This window comes from Podarcis vaucheri (genome assembly GCF_965113315.1).
Source record: "Podarcis vaucheri genome assembly, chromosome: 14".
In the NCBI taxonomy this organism is placed as follows: Eukaryota; Metazoa; Chordata; class Lepidosauria; order Squamata; family Lacertidae; genus Podarcis; species Podarcis vaucheri.
In genome coordinates this window covers 50696379-50721290 of record NC_138752.1, presented here as the reverse complement: position 1 = coordinate 50721290, position 24912 = coordinate 50696379, and the positions used below count along the sequence as shown (strand labels likewise).

Genomic DNA, 24912 nt, shown 5'->3' with positions numbered 1-24912 from the left:
GTCAGTGTGAGTGTGGAGGCCCCAATTATATTTCTTTATTTTAAAGTCCTGCATTCCATAAATTCCCGGGGCCTCCACTTTCGTCTTTTGCATCTTTCGTAGATTTGTAATAAACTTAATCCAAAAGTCTCCTTGCTTATATTCCACAGGTGTCAGTTCCTGGTTGGTACTTTCCAACTTTACTTTCTCTTTTTCTTGTTTAGTCTCTTGCACTTCTTTAGATATCATTTCAGATTCAGCTGTGGATTCTTTCTCATTCAGGTCCTCACTACATTCAGCAGAACTGCTTGTTCAGGAGTCAAGGTCATAAGTTGTTTACTCATAGCTGAAGTCTGCTCTTGTAGGATTCCCACCAGCTGAAACATTCTTTCGATTTTTCCATCCACAGCCATTGTAGTTTCACAGAATTCCCCCTAGAGGGAATCTGGATACTTAGTGTTCTTTTCTCCAACAATCCTCAAACTTATTGTTGTTACTTTATTTCCAACAATTTTATTCAATTGTAACTCATTTTAATCCAGAGGGATCTTAAGTAAAAGTTTTTCCACTTTAAATTGCCCGTTTGACAGCTTTGACAGCTGTCAAACTCTGCTCCTCTTACACAAGCTCCGAAACAGGGCGCTCCCGGGCCCGGGAGGGGGGGGGTTGTTTACAACAAAAAAAGAGACTTCCGAAACTCCACTCTCCTGCTCAAAATTACTTTTTTACGAAATCTTGGAAGTTACTGTCTTTTTTAACTCACCCCTTATAGGGTGGGCTCTCCAGCTTAGTTCTTATGTCGTTGCTCTAAATCGTCTGCAAAGGGGGGGTGCGGACTTCCTTTTAGCACACCCCCCGGTCGTCTCAAATTCACAGGAAAAGTTTCTGAAAGTCCAATTCCATTTTACTCACGGGTTATTTTTCAGTCCGAATTTCAAGGAAGGAAGTCAGCGCTCTCCAGTCATGGCTCGCGGCTTCACTCGGCGGAGGTAGCGATCGACTCTCAGCGCCGCGCCGCCCCCCGTATCCCCTCCGCAGCCTTTAAAAAGGCTCTTCGTGAATCAGGGGGGGCGTTTAAGGCACCCACCGAGTCTTCAGTCCGCAGGCTTCCGCGCCTATGGTTTTTAAGGGTCCCCGTGTCGCCGGCACGGCAAAGACCCATCCTCCGCTGAGCCGATTCCCTCCGGAGCTCGGAGGGGATCCGCCATTTCCAGATCGCGCCAACCCCGGAAGTCCATGCTTTCGCCACTTTAATGCAAAATTTAATAACCTTTTAAAATGTTGCCTTTTACTTGAATTTTCTCTAAACTAAAAAAAGAGGGGGGGAAAGTCCCAAATGCTGCAGCCTTTATTCTCAGGGCAATCATTCCATCTCCTTTATCATTTGAGTGGCCCTTTTCTGAACCTCCTCCATCTCTGTGATACCCTTTTTGAGGTGAGGCCAGGGCCGGATTTAGGTTTGATGAGGCCCTAAGCTACTTAAGGTAATGGGGCCCTTTCTATGTCCAGCTGTCCTTTGTCAACAACAAATTGTCACTTTTTTGTGTTGAATATATGCTATACGGTAATTTATGGGCCTAATAGGTATCTAAAATCATTTGCCCATGTTGCCATGCAACCATTCCATGCAGAATGTAGGCACCCTATATACAGAAATAAGAAAACCAGTGTTTTTTATCTTATATTTTGGAAATGTACATCCAGGGTTTTTTTTTCCCTTTAATTTTTTGGGGGCCCCCCAAAAGAGTGGGGCCCTAAGCTACAGTTTATTTAGCTTATACGTAATTCTGGCACTGGGTGAGGCCGCAAGAAACACACACAGTATCCCAGTTGCAGTTGTGCAATTGTATAACTCCATTACGATATTGGCAGGAATTAGTTGCACAGAGTTATTCGGATCCTTGGCTGGGGTCCTTTGCAACGGAACGGTCCGTTGCTAAAACCCATCTGGGCTTTAAATGCCTTGCCTTTTGACATGCCTCGCGGGCGCCGCTTAACGCCTAACGCAGTGCAGGCCTAAACAGATGCCGATTCCGTCCTCTTTCGTCCGCCGAGCCCGGCCGCGACTGAAGGAAGCGAAGTTCCACAGTGTAATATATTTCCCATCAGCGGCCGACAACCTATTTATTATCCCGCTTGTAGAGCAACATATGCTAAACCCTTATTACAAGAGATTCCTATAAACGGCGTAAAGGATTAATAATGCATTTATAACACAACTTTGCTTTTTAGTATGAAATGATCTATAAACGCGTAATAAATGTTTTATAATGTTTTTGTAGCCTGTTATAAATGATGGATGGGGGGGAGGCTATAGATGCCGCATCAAATATTAATGGCGCATTGTTTGCGCCGTTGCGCCGCTGCAGTTTGGGAGCCCATTAATAATAAAGCGTGCCGAGACGCGGGAGAGGGAAAAGGAGAAAAGTTGCGGGCGGTGGACGGCAAGCCATTTATAACGCCATCTATAATCCTTACCGTAAAGTAAATGCATTGTCCGGTGACCGCTGATGTAGACGGAGGGAATGTGGTGAATTATTTGTAACGGTGGTTATATATTAATGTATATTATCCATATCGTGCCCATAGAACTGTCATCAATATATTATATGGCATGTATTATTAATAATTCCAGCCCAATTTATGAGCAGCAGCTCTGGCAGAGGGGGAAATAAGCCTTAACTCTCCTGTTTTGCCGCACCGTCACCCGGGAGCGACGTAAGTTTGTTGGGTCTTCCCCGACATTTCCTGCGAATCAACGGCAAGGGTTTCTCTCTCTGAGAAGAAGAAGAGTTTGGACTTGATATACCGCCTTTCACTCCCTTTAAGGAGTCTCAAAGCGGCTCACATTCTCCTTTCCCTTCCTCCCCCACAAGAAACACTCTGTGAGGTGAGTGGGGCTGAGAGACTTCAGAGAAGTGTGACTGGCCCAAGGTTACCCAGCAGCTGCATGTGGAGGAGCGGAGACGCGAACCCGGTTCTCCAGATTACGAGACTACCGCTCTTAACCACTACACCACAGACACACACAGCTCCCGCCAGGATGCCAAATGCCAGTTTGGCATGGAGTAACATGACAAACCTGATACATGACCAGTTAGGGGACATTGCTCATCGCTTAAATGCTGCCAGCACTGTAGATAGTATTTCTCAGCATGAAATAAGAAAGACAGGTCCCTGCCCCAATGAGCATACACTCCAATCTCAGAGCAGCAAGAGACTCCAGGGGTTCCCACATGCACCCAGGGTTGCCCTGGAATGACCGTCAACGGAGACTACAATGTCTTTAGGATACATGGTTTTATTTACACATACTACGTACCATCTGAGCATGGAATGCGGGTGGCGCTGTGGTCTAAACCACTGAGCCTAGGGCTTGCCGATCAGAAGGTCAGCGGTTCGAATCCCCGCGACGGGGTGAGCTCCCATTGATCAGTCCCAGCTCCTGCCCACCTAGCAGTTCGAAAGCACATCAAAGTGCAAGTAGATCAATAGGTACTGCTCCGGCGGGAAGGTAAACGGCGTTTCTATGTGCTGCTCTGGTTTCACCAGAAGCGGTTTAGTCCTGCTGGCCACATGACCTGGAAAAACTGTCTGCAGACAAACGTCGGCTCCCTCAGGCAGTAAAGCAAGATGAGCTCCGCAACCCCAGAGTCGTTTGTGACTGGACGTAACTGTCAGGGGTCCTTTACCTTTACCATCTGAGCATAGGATGGAGAGGCTTGCAGCATTAATGCCCCAACAGATCTTGCTTGCCATTTAACTTTCCAGGCAATCCCCAAGCTCACAGCTTGGGGTCCAATACAGAGCGAGACATGCCTCTCAGTGGCGTAGCATGGGGGGTGCAGGGGGGGCCGGCTGCACCGGGCGCAACATCTGGGGGTTAGGGTTAGGGGGCGCAAATCCACGGGTTAGGGGGTGCAAATTACTTGCCTTGCCCCGGGTGCTGACAACCCACGCTACGCCACTGATGCCTCTTATTCTCCATCTTCCAGCAGCAGCCCAACTCTCAAATACAACTCTTTCAAACTCTGTCCCCCTTGGCCTATTGTTCTCCATCCATCATTGGCTTGTTGTTCTCCCTCTTTGGCCTACTGTTTGTCCGGTGGGGTGGGAAAAGGCTCGCTCCTCTGTCCCTATGGCAACCACTTCAAACATGTAAATGGCAGTACTTAACTGGGCAGCCAGTGCCATTCCCTTAACAAAGGAACAAGTTTAACCAGTTCAGCAGCCTCTTCTCCTAGATTTTGAATCTCACTGGACATGAGATCACAAGCTTGTAAGGGACCCAGGGTATCATCCAGACTGACCCCCCCCAAAAAAAAACCCATAACAATTTAATGCTAGCCTTGGGAGAGGTCTAACTAGCAAAATTAAGGGCTGTGATGGTTTCTATGAGAGAATCTGGAAAGGATGCAAACCACTTCAAATGGTGGTTGGCCATGTGAGAACCCAATGCTGGACTACATGGGGCCTGATCCACCAGGGGTCTTTTTATGTTCTCCTTCGAAATTAACACAAATTTCCATTATATATATATTGCCATTAAGGCAAATGGCAAAATCATGGAAACAGGGCCAGCTGACCTTTAGGGGAAAACAAAAAATGAAAAACAGAGGGGAAATTGATAGACATGCCCATCACTTCTCACTGTAATTATTTGGCACTTGCTAATGCTCACCTGTGGACGCGGGTGGTGCTGTGGGTTAAACCAGAGAGCCTAGGGCTTGCCGATCAGAAGGTCAGTGGTTTGAATCCCCATGATGGGGTGAGCTCCCGTTGCTCAGTCCCAGCTCCTGCCCACCTAGCAGTTTGAAAGCACCTCAAAGTGCAAGTAGATTAATAGGTACTGCTCTGGCGGGAAGGTAAATGGCGTTTCCGTGTGCTGCTCTGGTTCGCCAGAAGCGGCTTAGTCATGCTGGCCACATGACCCGGAAGCTGTACGCCGGCTCCCTTGGCCAGTAAAGCGAGATGAGCGCCGCAACCCCAGAGTCGGTCACCTTTACCTTACTGCTCACCTGAATATATGAACTGCCTCTCCGTTAGAACACAATGTCTTCAAAATTGTCTGTCTGAAGTGATTAAGCTATGATTTCTCATCCATACATGATCCTCTCCATTAGCCAGCAAGGAATGAGCTTGTGTGAACCAGCCCAAAGAAGTGAGTTAGATTTATTACAGTCTTCTTCAACCTCAGGACCTGAGATGTTACTGCATTACAACTGGTTGAGGTATCTGTTAGGTGGATTTGCAGCTCACTGACTGAGCCCATTGTTGTTCAACATCTTTACAAATGGCTTGGATGAAGGTATTGAGGGGGTGCTCATCCAGTTTGCAGATGACACCAAACTGGGAGGGGTAGCCAATGCTGCAGAAGAGAGAACCGGGATTCAAGATGACCTTAACAGATTGGAGAACTGGGCTAAAACTAACAAAATGAATTGCAATCGGGACAAATGTAAGGTTCTGCACTTAGGCAGGAAGAAACAGATGAGGGATACCTGGCCTACTAGCAGTACATGTGAAAAGGATACAGGGGTCTTAGTAGACCACAAGCTTAACACGAGTCAACAGTGTGTGTAGCAGCAAAAAAAGCTAGTGCTATTCTAGGCTGCATCAAGAGAAGTATAGGGTCCAGGTCAAGGGAAATAATAGTACCACTCTATTCTGCCTTAGTCAGCCAACACCTGAAATACTGTGTCCAATTCTGGGTACCACAATTTAAGAAGGATGTTGATAAGCTGGAACGTGTGCAGAGAAGGGGAACTAAGATGATCAAGGGTCTGGAAACCAAGCCTGATAAGGAACAGTTGCTGGGTATGTTTAGCCTGGAAAAGAGGTGACTGAGAGGAGATATGACAGCCATCTTCAAATACTTCAATAGCTGACATATGGAAGGTAGAACAAGCTTTTCTCCTTCTCCAGAGAGGGCAAAACTCAAAATAATGGATTCAAGTTACAACTTCCAACAAAACATTAAAAATACAATAAAACGTCAGACATTAAAAACTTACCTGAACAGGGCTGCCTTCAGGTGTCTTCTAAAAGTCAGGTAGTTGTTTATTTCCTTGACATCTGGTGGGAGGGCATTCCACAGGGTGGGTGCCACTACCAAAAATGCCCTTTGCCTGGTTCCCTGTAACCTCACTTCTCGCAGCGAGGGAACTGCCAGAAGGCCCTCCGAGCTGGACCTCAGTGTCCAGGCAGAACAATGGGGGTGGAGACGCTCCTTCAGAAAGGAGATTCTGACTAAACATCAAGAAGAACTTTCTGACAGTAAGAGCTGTTCAACAGTGGAACAGTCTTCCTTGGGAGATGGCAGATTCTCCATCCCTGGGCTTTTAAGCAGAGGTTGGATAGTCCCCTGTCATGGATGCTTTAGTTGAGATTCCTGCGCTTCAGGGGGTGGGAAGAGATGACTCTTGCGGACTCTTTAACACTACAGTTCTATGATTCCCACTAGCCTCAGACAGCTTGGCCAGGGCTGATGGGAGTTGTAGTCCAGCAACATCCAGGAACCCAAGGTTGAAGAACACTGAAAAAGTGCAAAGATAAGCAGGTAGAAATCTGATGGAACAACAGCCCTCACTGGCTTTCTAGCTGCAAATGCGATCTGGCTAGCATCTCAGAAGGCTGGGAGATGTGCTTTCCTGAACCGGCCCTGCCCTCCCCTAGTCAGGTTCCTGCACGGAATCATGGCCCCCTACTCATTTCACATGTTAACAAAGACTCTTCCACCATTCCATGTTTCACCACAATCCATAGATCATTTCGGAGAGGCGTACGTCGCCTTCTAAAGTCTTCATCTTTCCACGGGGCTGACATGAGATTTGAAAAAATCTCCACTGACATTTAAGCACATGTTTGCTTGGCTGCAATGGGATTAGGTGGCTGTTTCTGCTGGTTGTCGTCTGTGAAGTGGGAGGAATTTTTCAATAAAAACAGAGCTTTTTATTTTTATTTTTTTATTTTTTAGCAGAATAAAACTTTATTTAGAATTCGACAATAACTAAGAGGGGGAAAAACAGCCACAGTGGTTGCTACATCAAGTCATTACAATTAACCAGTTTTAAATATTTTATAAATACTACTAAAGAAATTACATAGCATCACTTTGAACTTAATGAGGTTTTCAGAATACACTTTTATCACTTTATCTTTTTCTTAAGATATCAAAAAGAGAAAGACCAAGAAAGGAAACACAAAAAGAGAGAGAGAAAAAGAAGAGCTTTTTAAAGGTAGGTACGTAGTTCATTTAGCCATTGTTAACAAGCAAATCAAGGATGCGGGTGGTGCTCTGGGTTAAACCACAGAGCCTAGGACTTGCTGATCAGAAGGTTGGCGGTTTGAATCCCCGTGATGGGGTGAGCTCCCGTTGCTCGGCCCCTGCTCCTGCCAACCTAGCAGTTCGAAAGCACATCAAAGTGCAAGTAGATAAATAGGTACCGCTCCGGCGGGAAGGTAAACGGCGTTTCCGTGCGCTGCTCTGGTTCGCCAGAAGCAGCTTAGTCATGCTGGCCACATGACCCGGAAGCTGTACGCCGGCTCCCTCGGCCAATAAAGCGAGATGAGCACTGCAACCCCAGAGTTGGTCACAACTGGACCTAACGGTCAGGGGTCCCTTTACCTTTACCTAACAAGCAAATCAGCCATGCCCGTTGCCCATAACACTGATCAGTGAATCCCTATTTGGGGGCAATGTGGGGTGTGTGGGGGCTGTCCTCAATTTCAGAGAGGATGGTAGGGACTGTCACCTGTTTAGAAGGTGAAGTGCTGTGGCTCAGTGTCAGAAAATCCGCTTTGTAGACAGAAGGTCCCAAAGCAGGGCTGTGCCTGAAACCTTGCAGCGCTGCTACCAGTCAAGAGTAGGCAGTTCTTAGCTAGATGGACCAGGGGGTTTGCCTCAGTAGAAGCTTCCTGTTCTCCGATCTTCCCAACTCCTTTTGTGTTGAAAGTATTGGAAGTGGACTCAGTGCACGTGAGGAGGGTAGGCGTTGCACCTCCTTCCTTGCTACCTGCCCTGGCACACACACACACACACCCTTTCTGTTTGGGTTTTGCCACCCTCAGGAAACCCTTATTTGTTTTGGCAGACCTTTGAGGGGAGTTTGGGGCCTCCTTGGTGAATTAAAACCCAGCAGATTGCTGGGTCCGGGAGGCATCCTCTTAGAGCAGGGGTCAGCAAACCTTTTCAGCAGGGGGCCGGTCCACTGTTCCTCAGACCTTGTGGGGGGCCGGACTATATTTTGGGGAAATAAATGAACGAATGCCCCACAAATAACCCAGAGATGCATTTTAAATAAAAGCACGCATTCTACTCATGTAAAAACACGTTGATTCCCAGACCATCCACAGACCGGATTGAGAAGGCGATAGGGCCGGATACGGCCCCTGGGCCTTAGTTTGCCTATCCATGTATTAGAGAGAATCTTTAGAAAGAACTCTGATGCAAAAACCGCTTATCTCCTTACAAAAATATGTAATTTGTCCCCAAGATCGGCTTCCAAACTTGAGGACTGGTAAGTGGCCAATGAAAAAGCTTTTTTTTTTTTTTTAAGGGATCCAGTGGGGAATTTCCAGGGGGAAATCACAGGCTGCTTAGCTTAGTGTCTGTTCTGGTGAAATGGGTTAGAAAGCATTGCTGTTGTTGTTGATTAAAGATCTCCTTGGTTTGCAAAAGCACATGCCTTGACTCTTTTTTCAGGATTTCTCACAGACCAGTGACATTTGTTATGAAACATTAGTGCTGAGTACAGTATAAGGCTGGAGAAGAAGAGGGGGGAGAGGAAGGGGGACGGGGCAAGGCTTATATTCTTTTATATAGTGTACTTGTGGGGTGGGGTAGTGTCAGTCTTGGTTGAAAAGCATTGCTAAAGATACTATTTTGTAGTTGTTGGCAACCGTCTGTTTTAGGAGATTTCTGCGGGAATCCCCTGGAGACAAGAGCAGTCAAGTTGTGCATCCACAGCAGTGACCAGAGGAGGAATGACCGCTGGGAGGAGCAGAGAGAAGAATCGCCCTGGTGCATTTGCAGCAGCACAACTGGACACTTTCATGTGTCCCAGCTGCAACAAAACATGTCTCTCCCCTGGCTAAAGTCAAACTCTCCAACAGTTTGACTTTAGCTAGGAAGGAGCACTTCTCCATTGTCTCCAGAGGTGCAAAAAACAGAGGATAAGAGCCGAGGCCCTCTTATGGATTAGGAACTGCTTAAGAAGTGGGTGGCGCTGTGGGTTAAACCACAGAGCCTAGGGCTTGCCGATCAGAAGGTCGGCGGTTCGAATCCCCGCGACAGGGTGAGCTCCCGTTGCTCGGTCCCTGCTCCTGCCAACCTAGCAATTCGAAAGCATGTCAAAGTGCAAGTAGATAAATAGGTACCACTCTGGTGGGAAGGTAAACGGCGTTTCCGTGTGCTGCTCTGGTTTGCCAGAAGTGGCTTAGTCATGCTGGCCACATGACCCGGAAGCTGTACGCTGGCTCCCTCGGCCAATAAAGCGAGATGAGCCACGACTGGACCTAATGGTCAGGGGTCCCTTTACCCTTACCTTTAAGAAGCAGGAAGCCATAAGTAAAAATAAATGGACAGCTCCCCCAAGCCGAGTCCTGTGTTTTAAAAATCATAAATGATCTAGATCGTCTTCCTGTTGGACAACAGGATCGGGCTGGACGTCCTATATAGGACTCTAGGAGCTTACTTTTGAGAAAGTGCAATCAGGATCCGACCGCTCGCCCCACCATTGGGAATCCTTTGCAGGGACCCGATCCTCCCAACTGCGCGAAGCGCACCTTACTCCAAAGTAAGCATGCATAGGATCAGGCCAGGACACCCCACTGGACCACTCCGGAGCGCACCGGAGAGTAAGCACGCAGAAGATCGCCGCTGGAGGCCCGACGGGGAGGCGGGGAGGTCCGGGAGGCGGAGTTCTTCTCGTCTCGTCCCGCTCCCCGCCCTCCTGCGCTCCAGGCTCGGCCATTGGCTCCCCGGCTCCCCCCGCCGCCGAAGTTTTCCTTTTCCCTCCCCGCCTCCTCTTTCCCACAGATCCGGAGGCTGGAGTTTCTCCGGCTTTCCCGGCGGAGCCTCCCCGACGCGATCGCTCCTTACGGGGCTCCCTCCGCCCGGCCGGCCGCCCGCTCCTACGGGCGCCTCTGGGGGTACTTTTTGGAGAGGTCGCGCGTCTTGGCGCACGTCGGAAGCGCCGCGGCCGCTTTCCGTTCCACCGATCGGGAGCAGGGCTGGATTTGCGCCGGCGCTGCTCTTCCCGGGCGCCGGATTTGGGGAGGGTCTCTCGCACAGAGTGCCCGCCCCGCGCCCCACAACAATTTGGCACATTTTGGAACGCGCGACGTGGCTGGCCACCAGACGTTGCCCCGCTGCTAGACAAGTGTGCCTGGGATTTCAGACAGTTTTGCCTGCAGCGTTCCCTGCCTCGCCTCCTGCTATGGAAAAAGGAGGGCGCGGGGCGACTTGGGGGGCTGGATAGGGGCGGGGAGAGCTTTAGACGGCGGCGCGCTTCGGAAGACCGCCGGCGTCTCCAACCCTGCGCTGAGCAGCCCAGAAGCCAAGGCGAGGGGCTCTGAACCGCTCTCTCCTCCTTCTCCATCGCTTCCTCGTATTTTCATCGTCCCCCTCCAAGATGGCAGCTATCCAAGCCCTCCAGCAATGGTGCAAGCAACAGTGCCAAGGATACCGGGATGTCAGCATCACCAACATGACCACTTCTTTCCGGGACGGCTTGGCCTTCTGTGCCATCCTTCATCGCCACAGGCCGGATCTCATGTGAGTTCTACAGAGAGAGAGAGCTGGGGAAGGGGTTGTCTTAGGGTCTCACCCCCTTGAAATTAAGGACTTGGTGTGTGTGTGTGCAAAGAACCCTTGCAAAGTGCTGGGGGCGATGAGGGCAGGATGGCAAGTTTCTGGCAGGTAGAGCTTTCAGAGGAGGGTCTGCTGGAATAGTTAAGTGGGACGCGGGTGGCACTGTGGGTTAAACCACAGAGCCTAGGACTTGCCAATCAGAAGGTTGGCGGTTCGAATCCCTGCGACGGGGTGAGCTCCCGTTGTTCGGTCCCTGCTCCTGCCAACCTAGCAGTTCGAAAGCACATCAAAGTGCAAGTAGATAAATAGGTACCACTCTGGTGGGAAGGTAAACGGCGTTTCCGTGCGCTGCTCTGGTTCGCCAGAAGTGGCTTAGTCATGCTGGCCACATGACCCGGAAGCTGTATGCCGGCTCCCTCGGCCAATAAAGCAAGATGAGCGCCGCAACCCCAGAGTCGGCCACGACTGGACCTAATGGTCAGGGGTCCCTTTACCTTCACCTTTACCTCCATGGACAGATGCAGTCTAACCAGAGACTTAAGCCAGCATAGTGCAGTGGTTAGAGTGTTGGACAAAGGCCTGGGAGTGACCAGGGTTCTCTTGGCCGTAAATCACAGAATCATAGAGTTGGAAGGGACCCTGAGGGACATCTAGTCTAACCCCCTGCAATGCAGGAATACTCAGCAGTCCTATACAGGGATCAAACCTGCAACCTTGGCATTATCAACACCACACTCTAACCAACTGAGCTGTATCTTGGAACAGGCACTTACTCTCAACGTGGTCTACTTCACGGGGCTGTTGTGAGGATTAAATGAGGAGGCAGGGAGAACCATGCAAAGGCAGGATATTTAAAGCAAATAACAACAACAACAACAATAATATTGGTGGTGTTGATGGAGGCAACTTCTTCATGTCTCCAAAAGGCAGGATCAGCTGGGGTTTTTGGTCCAAAGTTGTTCCTACGTAAGATGAAATGTCAAAGTGCTTCGATCAGAAAATATGATGCAGGGATATCTCTTTCTAAGTAGTAGTAAATGCTGATTTTGGGGACCACAACTTCCATCACCCCCTGGCCATTTGCCATGCTGGCTGGGGCTGATGGGAGTTGGAGCCCAACAACTTATGGAGGGCAGCAGTTTGCAGGAGGCTGCTTTGGGCAATAGAGTTTCACATTCATTAACCTGCAAACATCCAGGTTGATCCAATAAACTTCCTTATCAATCTGCCTTTGCTCTGAAATCATGTTCCAGTGTCCACCTCTGTTTGTGCCTTCCCTTTTCAAGCGAAGTGGGTGGCGCTTAGTGAGAGAAGCTTTCTTCCTCTGTTATGGGATGCCGTCCCCTGAGGCTCACCTGGCAGCATCACAGCTTTCTTTTAGGCGCCAAGTAAAAAAACACCCACACCTTTTTGTTTGCTCAGCCTTTTGAAAAGTTCTTTTGCACTTTTAAAGTGTGCTTGCCTGCTCCTTCCCCCTCAGTTTCGTCTTGTGTGCTTAAAAACAGACAAACAAACAAACAAACAAACAAACCTGTATCCTGCCCTGGAGTCAATCCGGATGAAAGGAGGTTTTAAAAACATGCTCATTAATTTTGTCCTGACAATCCGTACAACAACCCTTCAAGGTAGGGGTTGTATTTGTGCTGGCTGAAGCCCGCAGGGTGGCTTGCCAATTCAGGACAGAGGTGAGATCTGAACAAGTTTTTTCACCTAAAAGCAAAAGTGATAATACAGAGATGTCATGGCTAGTCACTGCTGATTGCTTTTACCTTCATGGATTTCTGCAATCTTCTTTAAAAGCCATCCACGTTAGTGGCCATTATCACATTTTGCAGTAGGGAACCTCAGAATTTAACTATGGGCTATGTGGATAAATTATTTTTGTCTGTCCTGAACCTTCCAATGTTCAGTTTCTCTGGATATCCTCTAATATTCTGAGAGAGAGAGCAAAACTTTTATCTATCCACTTTCTTCATGCCATGCCTAATTTTTTATAAACTTGTATCTTATCCCCTCTAACTTGCCTTTTCCCTACACAAAAAACTCCCAAATGCTGGTGCCTTTCCTTGTAAGGTTGTTGATCCATCCCCTCCATTATCTGCATTGCCCTTTCTTGAACTTTCTCCAACTCTTCCGTCTCTTTTTTGGGGTGAGGTGACCAGAACCCTACACGGAATTCCAAATGCAGTTGCACCTGAGATTTACATCACGGTGTCACAATACCAGCATTTTTCTTTTCAGCTCTTTCCCCTAATGATCCCTAGTGTGGAATATCAATAATTTTGGTTGCCCTTTTCTGAACCTCTTGAGTATCCTCGATGTCTCAGTCGGTAGAGCACGAGGACCTTAATCTCCGGGTCATGGGTTCAAGCCACACGCTGGGCAAAATATTCTTGCATTTCAGGGGGTAGGACTAGATGACCCTCATGGCCCCTTCTAGCTGATGGTCCAATCAACTGATCGGCAGTCACAGCAAGCCCTGGTGAGATCAGCTGCAATAGGAAGTGCCTGAGTGGGGGCTGCACAGCACAGCTTGCCCCTCCCATTTCAGCAAGTTCACCCCCCCCCCCCGTTTTGCCCTAGATTCACACTAGGGCTGCATGCATTCCCCCAAATCTAAGAAGTTCACCGTTTGTCTCCCGAAGCTTCAAAATTAATTCAAATTGGCAGTTGCCGCCCACAAAAAGCAGAATGGAATTCCAAATAATAAATAACAAAATTCAGCCCCTTCTCTTCCAAGTAAATCCATTGCAGGAGCAAAAGGACTAAGAAGCAAAGAAAAGGAACTGCCTTCTCTTGGGAGTTAAGAAAACTAAGAAGTTTTCCACAGGCCTGTCGGGGGTCCACTATATCACCCTCCACTCCTGCAAAACCAGGGCCAGACAAAGGAATCGCTCACAACCAAACTTTGCCCACCGGATGACACCATCCCTGTTGAAACCCCAAACGCACATGATGAATGAACTCAGAGGTTATGCATGACTGTCTGAGCCACTGTGGCATAATGTGCCCTTGTTCCACTTCCTTCCATGTGGCTGACTCTGACGAAGGAACTGGTGGGAAATGAGAAAGGAGACAGCTGAGGGGTTTCGCTGCATCGCTGCTTCTCCCCAGACCTCTCCTCTGCCTTCAGCACCAACAGGTCAAAGAATCGTAGAAATGTTGAGTTGGAAGTGTAGTAAACAAAAATCTGCCCTTATTCTCTTATGGGGAACGCAAGAGCCTTTTATGGTAAAATCTGGGTGCGGGGCTACTCTGCCACCCAGCTCATCGGACTAAGTCCGCGGGTCCCTGCGGAAGAAAATGAGCTCAGCCGGAGACAGGAGCAAACTGCAGAAGATCCAAGTTTATTGCGCAACAGGTTCAAGGCGAGACTGAACAGCGAGAAAGGGGTGACATGAACTTTTGAAACTTCCCTCCATGTCCCATAATACAGTGCAAAATACATCCTAGTTACATCATGAATACATTAAGAAGAGGTTGGGTTACACAGGATTAACATACGGAGGAGGGAGAGGGAATTATGCAGAGCTGGAGATAAGCACATCCCGAGTACCTGATGAGAAGACAATGGTCCATGTATGCATGGTCTGCCACCTGGCACTGCCCGGAGGAAAGGCTTGGCAGAGTGATTTGACAGGATTAGGGTCCTGACACATTGCTTGAGGGATTATGGAGGACAGGGGAGGTGTCATGAAGTCCTAGAGCAGGGGTCTGCAACCTTTAAGACAAAAAGAGCCACTTGGACCCGTTTCCAAAGGAAAAAAAACCTGGGAGCCGCAAAACCATTGCAACATTTAAAACAAATATATCTCCAGAGCCGCGATCTGACAGCGAGCAGGAAGGTGACGTCGGGACTAACGCACGCACCGCCCCCATGCGACGTCACAGCCAGTACAGCACCCGCCACAGTGGGGAGTGTCGGGGAGCACAATGCGCCTCCTCCCGTCGCTAGTATCTGCCCCGGAGCCGTGGCAAAGGTGTAAAAGAGCCACATGCGGCTCCGGAGCCGCGGGTTGCAGACCCCTGTCCTAGAGAAATCGAGCAAATTGGCACGTTGATTTTCTATGAATTTTATAGATTTTAGTCCCTTTTGACATTGACAATTGGAAATAAATGGATATATTGCAGCGAAGAAGGAGGTGAATAAGACATGCCCCCGCCCCTCCGTATCAAGCCCTTATAGAGTCCTTTGCAGGTTCTCCATCAGTCAGAGAAAAGAACAGAGGCCAACCAGAGAATATTGAGAAGCAAAGCAGCTCGTAAGCCTGATCTTTATTGAACTGTTGCAACAGGGTGCTCCCCTCACACGCAGGAGGACAGAGGAGGAACCCAGAACAAAGGTGTGCCCGCCCTTATATAGACAATTTAAATTGCCTTCCCTGGAGCTCAAGACCACCCCTCCATACATCATACGTGCATCACAGAAGGGGTGTAACCCAAGACCACCCCCCACAAACATCATACCTACATCACAGAAAAGGCGGTCCACAACAGAAATTTGAATGGTGTTGTTTTTCCTATCTGCCAGGTTATCTGATAATGCCTTATCTGATTGCCTTTCCTGGTAGTCTGGTCATACCTTTGAGATGGTGATTTCCCAATTCCTGAGACAATAGGAAGGTTCCTTCATCCCCTCCCTCCTTGCAGAGAAAACATTTGGTCAGTTTGGGAGTCAAAATGGTTTCAGGACTGTCTTCCTGTGCTGATCTATGTACGTGCTTGGTTGGTACATTTATGAACATTTATTATATATATATAAGACCTTAAAATTTTTATTTCAGAAGGTACCCCCAAATGTCATCTAGTCCACCCCCCTGCAATGCAGGAATCTCAGCTAAAGCATCCAGGACAGATGGCCACCCAACCTCTGCTTAAAAACCTCCGAGGAAGGAGAGTTCATAACCTGAGGTTCTGCAGTCAGACATCTCTCACTGTTAAATCCGCAGATGGATTCAATAAGTTTTGCTCTGTTCTTAAGAGCCCATATGATTCCGGACCTTTGCAATGCAGCCTTCCTGGAAAAAAAGCCAGGATTCTTGTCCCATATCCTTTCTCTTGATTGCATCTGTGTTTAAACAGTGTTTATTTCTCAGCAAACAGACGCTAAACTTACCCCTTGGAATGTGGAGGCTAAAGCAAATAGTTTAGATGGAAAGCCTGTCCGCCTGTTATTGTTTTGACTTGCTTTGCTAACAGGTCTGACACATGTTTGGCTGTTTATACATTATCCACATCCTTCTCAGGAAAAGCAGGAGAGAGGGTCGGAGGAGAGAAGTGAAAGAGAATCTGCTCACCCAAGGGCTAGCCCCTGCCTTGGTATTTTTACAATTTGTTAATCACCTTCTAAACCACTGTCCCAAGGTGATTTGCACATAACATAATTAAAAACTGTTAAAAAAAACACAACACGATTAAAATCCCAGTGAAGCATAGTGTATAAGGCCCCTTTATCTATCTGTCGGATCAAAACTGTCTTCAGTTGTTTCTGGAAAGTGCCTGTTGAATCTTGACAGGAATACTCTAGCCGAGTAAGATTGTCTTCCATAAACACGGTTTTAACAGTGAGTCTGCAAGTGACTGTGGAGGCCAGTTCTGGATCCACATGTCCTTCCACAGTGGGGACATAGGTTTCCGGACGGGAGTTGATCACAGTGAGGGTTTGCCAAACGTGGCTTCCTCTTATCACATTTCTTCCTTTCGTCTTGAGTTCCAGCATCTTCAAAGCCCATGACACCTTTGGTAAAGGCCGTTCTCCAATTGGAGCACTTGCAGGCCAGTGTTTCCCAGTTGTCGGTGCTTATACTACATTTTTTTAGATTTGCATTGAGAAGAGTCTTTAACCCTCTTTTGTTGACCACCAGCATTACGCTTTCCATTTTTAAGTTCGGAATAGAGTAGTTGCTTTGGAAGACGATCATCAGGCATCCACACAACATGACCAGTCCAACAAAGTGGATGTTGAAGCATCATCGCTTCGACACTGGAGATCTTTGCTTCTTCTAATTTGCCTGTCTTCCCCAGTGATGTGTAAACTTTTTCGGAGACACCGTTGATGGAATCTTTCGAGGAGTTGGAGATGGCGTTTATAAGTGGTCCGTGTTTCATGAGCATGGGAACTGAGCGCCCCGTGTGGCTTCTCGCCTGTTCAATACGACCAGCAGAAGCTGAGTCAATTCTGCCCACTGGTCTGATTTGCATAATGGATACAGAGGGCAAGATATATATTTTTTGTGGGGAGGAGACTTTTGGGTGAACTTGAGCAGGATTTTGATGCAGACATATCTCTGGTGTTAATAGGGAGTGGGCTTTGGTGGGGCGGCTTCTGTGACCCTCTCTATGCTGTTTCTTAAGTTGCGGTAAAAAATCATTTGCCAGCTTGCTGCTCCCCCCAAAAGCGTATTTTGTTCTTTTACCTCCCGAAAGCCCCAACAAGCACCGGGGGGGGGGGGGATTTGTGGTCCAGAGCAGCAGGAGGGTCCCAGGTTGATGAAGGCACCAGGTTGCTTTGTAAACAAGCATTTTGGTTTCCCTACGAATGTCCCAGTCCTCATAGACTCTGCACTTCGATCGGAAGAAAGCTGTACTTGCAGAGCTGAGGTGATGCTGAGTTTCGGCATGAATGTCGGCCCTTGTGGAAAGTTAACTCCCCAGGCAGGAGAAGTGACCAACACTTTCCAACGCTACACCATTGCGCTGGATTTGTGACACTGCGGAGGGGTTGTTTTGTGCTTGTTGGTGCAGCACTTTGGTTTTTTGGATGTTGAGCAATAGGCCAAATTTCCATAAGCTTCTGCGAAGATATTTAGGATGGTTTGGAGGTCATCCTCTGAGTGTGCGCACACTACGTTGTCATCAGCATACTAAAGCTCTATGACGGAGGTTATGGTAACCTTATTCTTTGCTTTCAGCCTATTCAGCTTAAAGAGCTTTCCATCTGTTCAATATATTATTTCTACAGTGGTGCCCCGCAAGACGAATGCCTCGCAAGACGGAAAACTAGCTAGACGAAAGAGTTTTCCGTTTTGGAGGTGCTTCGCAAAACAAATTTCCTATGGGCTTGCTTCGTAAGACGACAATGTCTTGCGAATTCCTGCTGGGATTTTTCCTTCCCCCCTTTTCTAAGCCGCTTATCAGCTGATCCGATCATCAGATAAGCCGCTAATAGCGCTAATCCGCTAATCCTTCAATGGGCTTGCTTCGCAAGACAAAAAAACCGCTAGACGAAGAGAATCACAGAACGGATTCTTTTCGTCTTGCGAGGCACCACTGTACTCCGGTGGGGAGTTTCCATTTGACAAAGGGTAGGATCATGGCGATGAAAATAATAAATAGAGTTGGGGTGATAACACAACCCTGTTTAACACCTGATGCCACTGTGAATGGTTCACTGAGAGCCTTTGTTATCTGCGATTGCTGCTGTCATATTATCATGGACGAGCTGAAGTCATTGCCTCCAATGTTTGACATGCACACACCGCAAATCTACCTTAAGAGCTGAGTGCTGGGAGCAATTCACAATCTTTTTCCTGATAATCTTTACAGCGACCCTGTAAGGTAGAACAGTATGATTATTCCCATGTAGCGAGGGAGCTACAATTCCCAGATTTCCTTGGGAAGAGGGGATTGGTTGTTGAACCAGTCTGGGAACTGCTATTTCTTCTTTCTTCTTTGGCGATCACTCGTAGCCTAATAATAATAATAATAATAATAATAATAATAATAATAATAATAATAATAATAATTTATTATTTATACCCCGCCCATCTGGCTGGGTTTCCCCAGCCACTCTGGGCGGCCTTCCAAAAGAATATTAAAATACTGTGATACATCAAACATTAAAAGCTTCCCTAAACAGGGCTGCCTTCAGATGTCTTCTAAAAGTCTGGTAGTTGTTGTTCTCTTTGACATCTGGTGGGAGGGCGTTCCACAGGGCGGGTGCCACCACCAAGAAGGCCCTCTGCCTGGTTCCCTGTAACTTGGCCTCTCGCAGTGAGGGAACCGCCAGAAGGCCCTCGGCGCTGGACCTCAGTGTCCGGGTAGAACGATGGGGGTGGAGACGCTCCTTCAGGTATACTGGACCGAGGCCGTTTAGGGCTTTAAAGGTCAGCACCAACACTTTGAATTGTGCTTGGAAACGTACTGGGAGCCAATGTAGGTCTTTCAAGACGGGTGTTATATGGTCTCGGCGGCCGCTCCCAGTCACCAGTCTGGCTGCAGCTGTGTGAGGGCAATAGAGGGGGTCTCCCAGCGACTCTCAGCACCCTATAAAACCGCAGCTCCCAAGATTCTTTGAGGAGCTGAACTGGAAGCTGACCTGAAGCCGATTTGTGAGCGGAGGAAGGAAAAATCTCTTGTGCTGAGGATCCAGAAGTAAAAGTGAGTCTTCACTGAAACCGTAGAGAAGGCAAAGTACTTTCCTGCCTCTGTCCTGAGTCAGCGGCACCCGAGCCAGGAGAGGCGGCTGAGCTCCTCTTTATCTCCATATCTTCATAACCTTCATTGGGGGTTTTTTAATAAGAGGTTGGATGGCCATCTGTCCTATAAGATCGAGTTGAGATTCCTGCATTGCCGGGGGTTGGACTAGATGACCTTTGGGTTCCCTCCCCAGTTCTATGATTCTATGAAACCACAGCTGTTTAAAGTGGCATCACGGCCCTTTATTTATAGTGCCAAGTGGCCTTTGTCTCTTCATTATTTACCCTCCTTTCCCCCTTCTCATGTATCTCTTCCTGCTTCCTGCCAGCCCCTCCCACCTCCCTCAGGCATTTCCTTGAACTTCTCTCCCTCCTGTTCTCTTCCTGGCCAGGGAATCAACTTTCCTTTCAAACTGTGGCAGCGGGAATCCTTTTTTCACTGCCCCTGTGTTGTTCTGAGGATACGGGATTCCCCTCCCTTCTCCCTGCTTTCCCTTCATTTCCACTCCAGTTTCATTACTAATTGCCTCTGTCAATCTAGCCAGTTCAGTATACTCTTAACAGTTTGTCTTGCCATTCCTTTTTTGTTGGCACAAATTCTTTTTTCCAGTTTTTAGCAATTAGGATCCTTGCCGCTCCTGTGGCGTAGAGGAATATTTTCTGATCTTCTCTTGCTATACCTGTGTCCGTTATCGCTGGTGGAAAAAGCTTCTGTATTTTTCATAAAGTTATACTGAAACATTTTTTTAAGCTCATCATATACAGTGGTTCCTCGGGTTAAGTACTTAATTCGTTCCGGAGGTGCGTTCTTAACCTGAAACTGTTCTTAACCTGAAGCACCACTTTAGCTAATGGGGCCTCCTGCTGCTGCCGCACTGCCGGAGCACGAATTCTGTTCTCATCCTGAAGCAAAGTTCTTAACCTGAAGCACTATTTCTCAGTTAGCGGAGTCTGTAACCTGAAGCATATGTAACCTGAAGCGTATGTAACCCGAGGTACCACTGTACTATATTCCAGAAGCTTTTGATTTTTTTCACAGGTCCACCAAACATGTATAAGTGTCCCTTCTGTTTTACCACACCTCCAGCACAGATTTGTTTTTGTCTTATCCATGTTAGCTATTTTGGTAGGCGTTAAGGACCAGCTATATAACATCTTGAATAGATTTCCACTCCAGTTTCATTACTGCACCAGGCAGGTTTGTTTGACTTCCTGCACCTTTAATAGTTGTGTAGAAGTTGGAGGGGGGAATTTTATTCAGTGCTGCTTCTCCCCTTTCCTACAGCTAGACAAGTTTCGCTTGCAAAAATTTCTTTTTTAAAGCAGCTGTGAAATGATAGAGGAGACCGCATGCCCTCAAGGAAATCGCTTGGCTTCTACTGAGTGGGGCTTTTTGCACGACAGGCAGAAATCAGCAGGTCAAGCCTTTCCCAGGATGTTGATATGGTGATGCTGGAAACTTGCCACAGGCATGTGGGGGTCAGAGACTCAGGGTCAGCCTCAGACCCCTTGTCCTTCCTTGCCCTGAGCTGAGATGCAAGTATGGGCAGGATCCTTTGGGGGAGCGGAGGACAACTGAGCAACTGTTTCCAGCTTCTCTTCATCTGCATTGTGTTCATGTACCGGAAAGGATAAACTCACATTCCAGCAAAGGGCAGTTCAGAAAACTGGAGAGCAACAGTAGCAATGTACAAACGTCAAGTAAGATGGACTAGTGAATTCAGTTTGTGCTCTATGTGGGGCTACCTTTGAAGGTGACCTGGAAGCTACAACTAATCCAGAATGCAGCAGCTAGACTGGTGGCTGGGAGCAGCCGCCGAGACCACGTAACACCGGTTTTGAAAGACCTACACTGGCTCCCAGCACATTTTTGAGCAGAATTCAAAGTGTTGGTGCTGACCTTTAACGCCCTAAACGGCCTTGGTCCAGTATACCTGAAGGAGCGTCTCCACCTCCATCGTTCTGCCCGAACACTGGGGTCCAGAGCAGAGGGCCTTCTGGCGGTTCCCTCGCTGCGAGAGGTGAGGTTACAGGGAACCAGGCAGAGGGCCTTCTTGGTAGTGGCACCCGCCCTGTGGAACGCCCTCCCACCAGATGTCAAAGAGAACAACAACTACCAGACTTTTAGAAGACATCTGAAGGCAGCCCTGTTTAGGGAAGCTTTTAATGTTTAATAGACTATCCTATTTTAATATTCTGTTGAAAGCCATCCAGAGTGGCTGGGGAATGGGTGGGGTATAAATAATAAATTATTACAACTCCCATGATCCCTAGCTAGCAGGACCTGTGGTCAGGGACGATGGGAATTGTAGTCTCAAAACATCTGGAGGGCTGTGGTTGAGGAAGCCTGCTCTAACCATTGCACAGCCGGTCAAACTATTGGAAACGTCTTCCTGATTTCTGATTCTTCCGGTCATTTTAGCCATTTCAGCATAGTCCATCAACTTCATCCGCCATTCTTCTCTGGCAGGGACTTTATCTTCTTTCCATCTCTTCTACCTCTCCTTTTATCGCTCTACTGTCCTGCTCTAGTGTCCTTATCTGTGGCTGGACACGCAAGCCGGCAGGGGACTTTCCTCCCGTGCCCAACCTCTGTGTTTGCATGCCGAACTTTGCACCTGCCAGGTGGGTCTTAAGGTTAATGCCCAGGTAGAAATGAAAGAGAAAGCGTGGGCGCTGCCTTCATATTGCAGCAGGATTATAAACTTAAAGCTCCGGTGGTGATGATTTCCTTTCAAGTCTTGAGCCGGAGTAATAAAGAGCAAAGATCAGCGTGGTTTTTTTGGCTGCTTTGCGGCGTCTGCGTTGCCCAACCAGCTATGCCTTCGGAGGAAATGTGTTCTCAAGCTGATTTTTGATGACTCATCAGTCCTGAGTCATGCTTCCCTAAAACCGCCGTGGAAAAGGCCTGCTAGCTCTCCGTGCCCAGTTCTTCTGAGTACAGCGGTACCTTGGTTCTCAAACCTAATCCGTTCCGGAAGTCTGTTCCAAAACCAAAGCGTTCCAAAACCAAGGCGGGCTTTCCCATAGAAAGTAATGCAAAACGGATTAATCGGTTCCAGACTTTTAAAAACAACCCCTAAAGCAGCAATTTAACATACATTGTACTATCTAACAAGACCACTGATCCATAAAATGAAAGCAATAAACCATGTATAGTGGTACCTCTAGTTATGAACTTAATTCATTCCGGAGGTCCGTTCTTACCCTGAAACTGTTCTCAACTAGAGGCGTGTGTTCACTAATGGGGCCTCTTGCTGTTGTTGCGCTGCTGGCACACAATTTCCGTTCTCATCCTGAGGCAAAGTTCTCAACTTGAGGTAACTCTTCCAGGTTAGCGGAGTTTGTAACCTGAGGCGTTTGTAACCTGAAGTGTATGTAACCCAAGGTACCACTGTACTCAAAATGGAAGCGTAACCCTCAAAACAGAGCATGTTCGGCTTCTGAAAAAGGTTCGCAAACCAGAACACTTACTCCCGGGTTTGCAGTGTTTGGGTTCCAAGTTGTATGAGTGCCAAGGCGTTTGAGAACCAAGGTATTCCTGTACAGAGACACCTACCCACTCAGTGGACAATTGGTTGCTTGTGGCTTGGTCTGAGATCAGAGTTGTAGTTCAAGATCTCTGGAGATGCATGGAGTTGGGGATGGCGGTTATAGGATTTGGGGGTGTTCATGTTCCTCAGCAAGTTTGGAAGGTGCTTTTAATAAACGTCTCTACCTGCTTCTCTGGCCACATTTACAAGCATACGTTTAAACCAGCATCATGCCGTTTTAAACAGGCATGGCTTCCCCCCTGCAAAGAATTCTGGGAGCTGTAGTTTGTTAAGGGTGCTGGGAATTCTCAGGAGGCCCCATTTCGTACCCTCCAGTGCATCAAAAGGGAGAAACCAGGACGCCATATTCTGGGGTGTCTTATTCCCTTTTTTTTTTCTAGCGAGAACATGAGGGCCATTTTGGGTGCTGTGATTTCACGCTGCAATCTCTCCCTGAAAAAGTGCTTTTCAGGCATAGCGCCTCAAGATGCACAAGATCGCAGCCACGGGGAAAACGCTGAGGAAATCGTGCAAGATCACGGCGCCCTAAGTGGTGAGCGGAGCTGGCGAGCTGAGGGTTCGATCCTGCTGGGTGCTGCTTTGCCTGCGATAATCCCTGCAGGGATTGAAACTCAGATCCCTGCACCCGGCAGGATCGCATGTTCCACTCTCCAGCTGAATAAAGTTCTCGGTGCCCGGTCTCACTTGTTTGGCTTAAATCTCCCTTCTCTTTGACCTTCTTTTCCAGAAACTTCGATGCTCTGAGCAAAGAAAACATCTACGAAAACAACCAGTTGGTAAGATTTTCCAGTTCTGCTTCCTGCTGTGACGTCATGTTTTCTGTGCCCTCAGGGTGCCTCTCTGCCCCTCCTCTCTGCCCCATGCTTTGGCCCTGGACAGATTAGATCAAAACAAACGGACCATAAATTAAGACAGCGTGCCAAGAAACTTAACCCTTCTTCCATTCTGCCTGCATCTGGCAGCCTTTGGGTCAATTCAAACACTCCTCCATCTGTACCTGTTTAATCGACGTTTGCCACTTTGTACAAAAGGCTTGGCAATGTGCCCTGAATCGAACCAAAGGCTGCCGCTCGTTTGCCATGTTGCCAGAGAAGAAAATCAGGAATTTGTTTGAGCCGTGGGCTAGTGTAGAAAATATCCTTTACTGTTCAGGACATGGAGTGCCGCCCTTTTCTGTCCAGGCTCTGAAAAACCAGTTCTGCAAGATTTCCAATGTGGTCAAGTGCAGCGAGGGAAAAGCTAGACGCGAGGGGTGTCTATTGGCCAATGCACGTGCCGTCACCAACACTCATACACACCCAGATCCTCAAGGCGGTTTTGCAAGTTTATAATTTGTTTGAGGGGGAGAGGTGAAGGATTGAAGAATAAGCGTATCCACATGGATTTGGGGAAATGTGTCTCTGTGAGGCAAGTGGAGAGGCCGGACTAGGACCTGGGAGAACAGGGTTCAAATCCCCACATGGCCATGAAGCATCCTGAGTGACCTTGGGGTTCAGTCACTGCCTTTCAGCCTAACCTACTTCACAGAGATGTTTTCGGATTAAATGAGGAGGTGGAGAACCATGCCTGCTATCTTGAGCTTCTTGAAGAGAAAGGTGGGGTGGACATGCAATAAATAAACAAACAAATAAATATTACATACACACACACACACACCTTTTTCTGAGGACTGTGGAACAGTATAGATGGCTCTCCTTCCTGTTTTATCTTCACAGCAACCCTGTGAGGTAAGTTAGCCATAGACATGCCCAGTAGACTTTTGAAGACAGAGGCAACTCCCATCTCCCAGTGTGGTGTAGTGGTTAAGAGCAGTAGTCTCGTAATCTGGGGAACCGGGTTCGCTTCCCCGCTCCTCCACATGCAGCTGCTGGGTGACCTTGGAGTCACACTTCTCTGAAGTCTCTCAGCCCCACTCACCTCACAGAGTGTTTCTTGTGGGGGAGGAAGGAAAGGAGATGGTTAGCCGCTTTGAGACTCCTGAAGGGGAGTGAAAGGCGGGATATCAAATCCAAACTCTTCTTCTTCTCCTCTTTCGGGGGTGCAATTAGTGCCAGCACCATCCGTTAAGAATTTGGGTGTAATCTTCGACACCTCCCTTTCCATGAAGGTGCAGATGCAGCTACAACAAAGGCGGCATTTTTCCATCTCT

The 24912-nt window shown here is 48.0% G+C and overlaps 1 protein-coding gene across 2 annotated transcripts in view; it reads left to right on the top strand.

Annotated features, from left to right (window-relative positions):
• Window positions 1-10008: 10008 nt before the first annotated feature.
• Window positions 10009-24912, top strand: part of MICALL2 (MICAL like 2) — a 49004-nt gene continuing 34100 nt past the window's right edge. For both annotated transcript variants that reach the window (XM_082199710.1, XM_082199709.1), the window contains exons 1-2: window positions 10009-10756; window positions 23491-23539. In XM_082199710.1, the coding sequence (XP_082055836.1) occupies window positions 10614-10756; window positions 23491-23539 (192 nt within the window). In that variant the 5' untranslated portion in view covers window positions 10009-10613. The remainder of the gene's footprint in view (window positions 10757-23490; window positions 23540-24912) is intronic.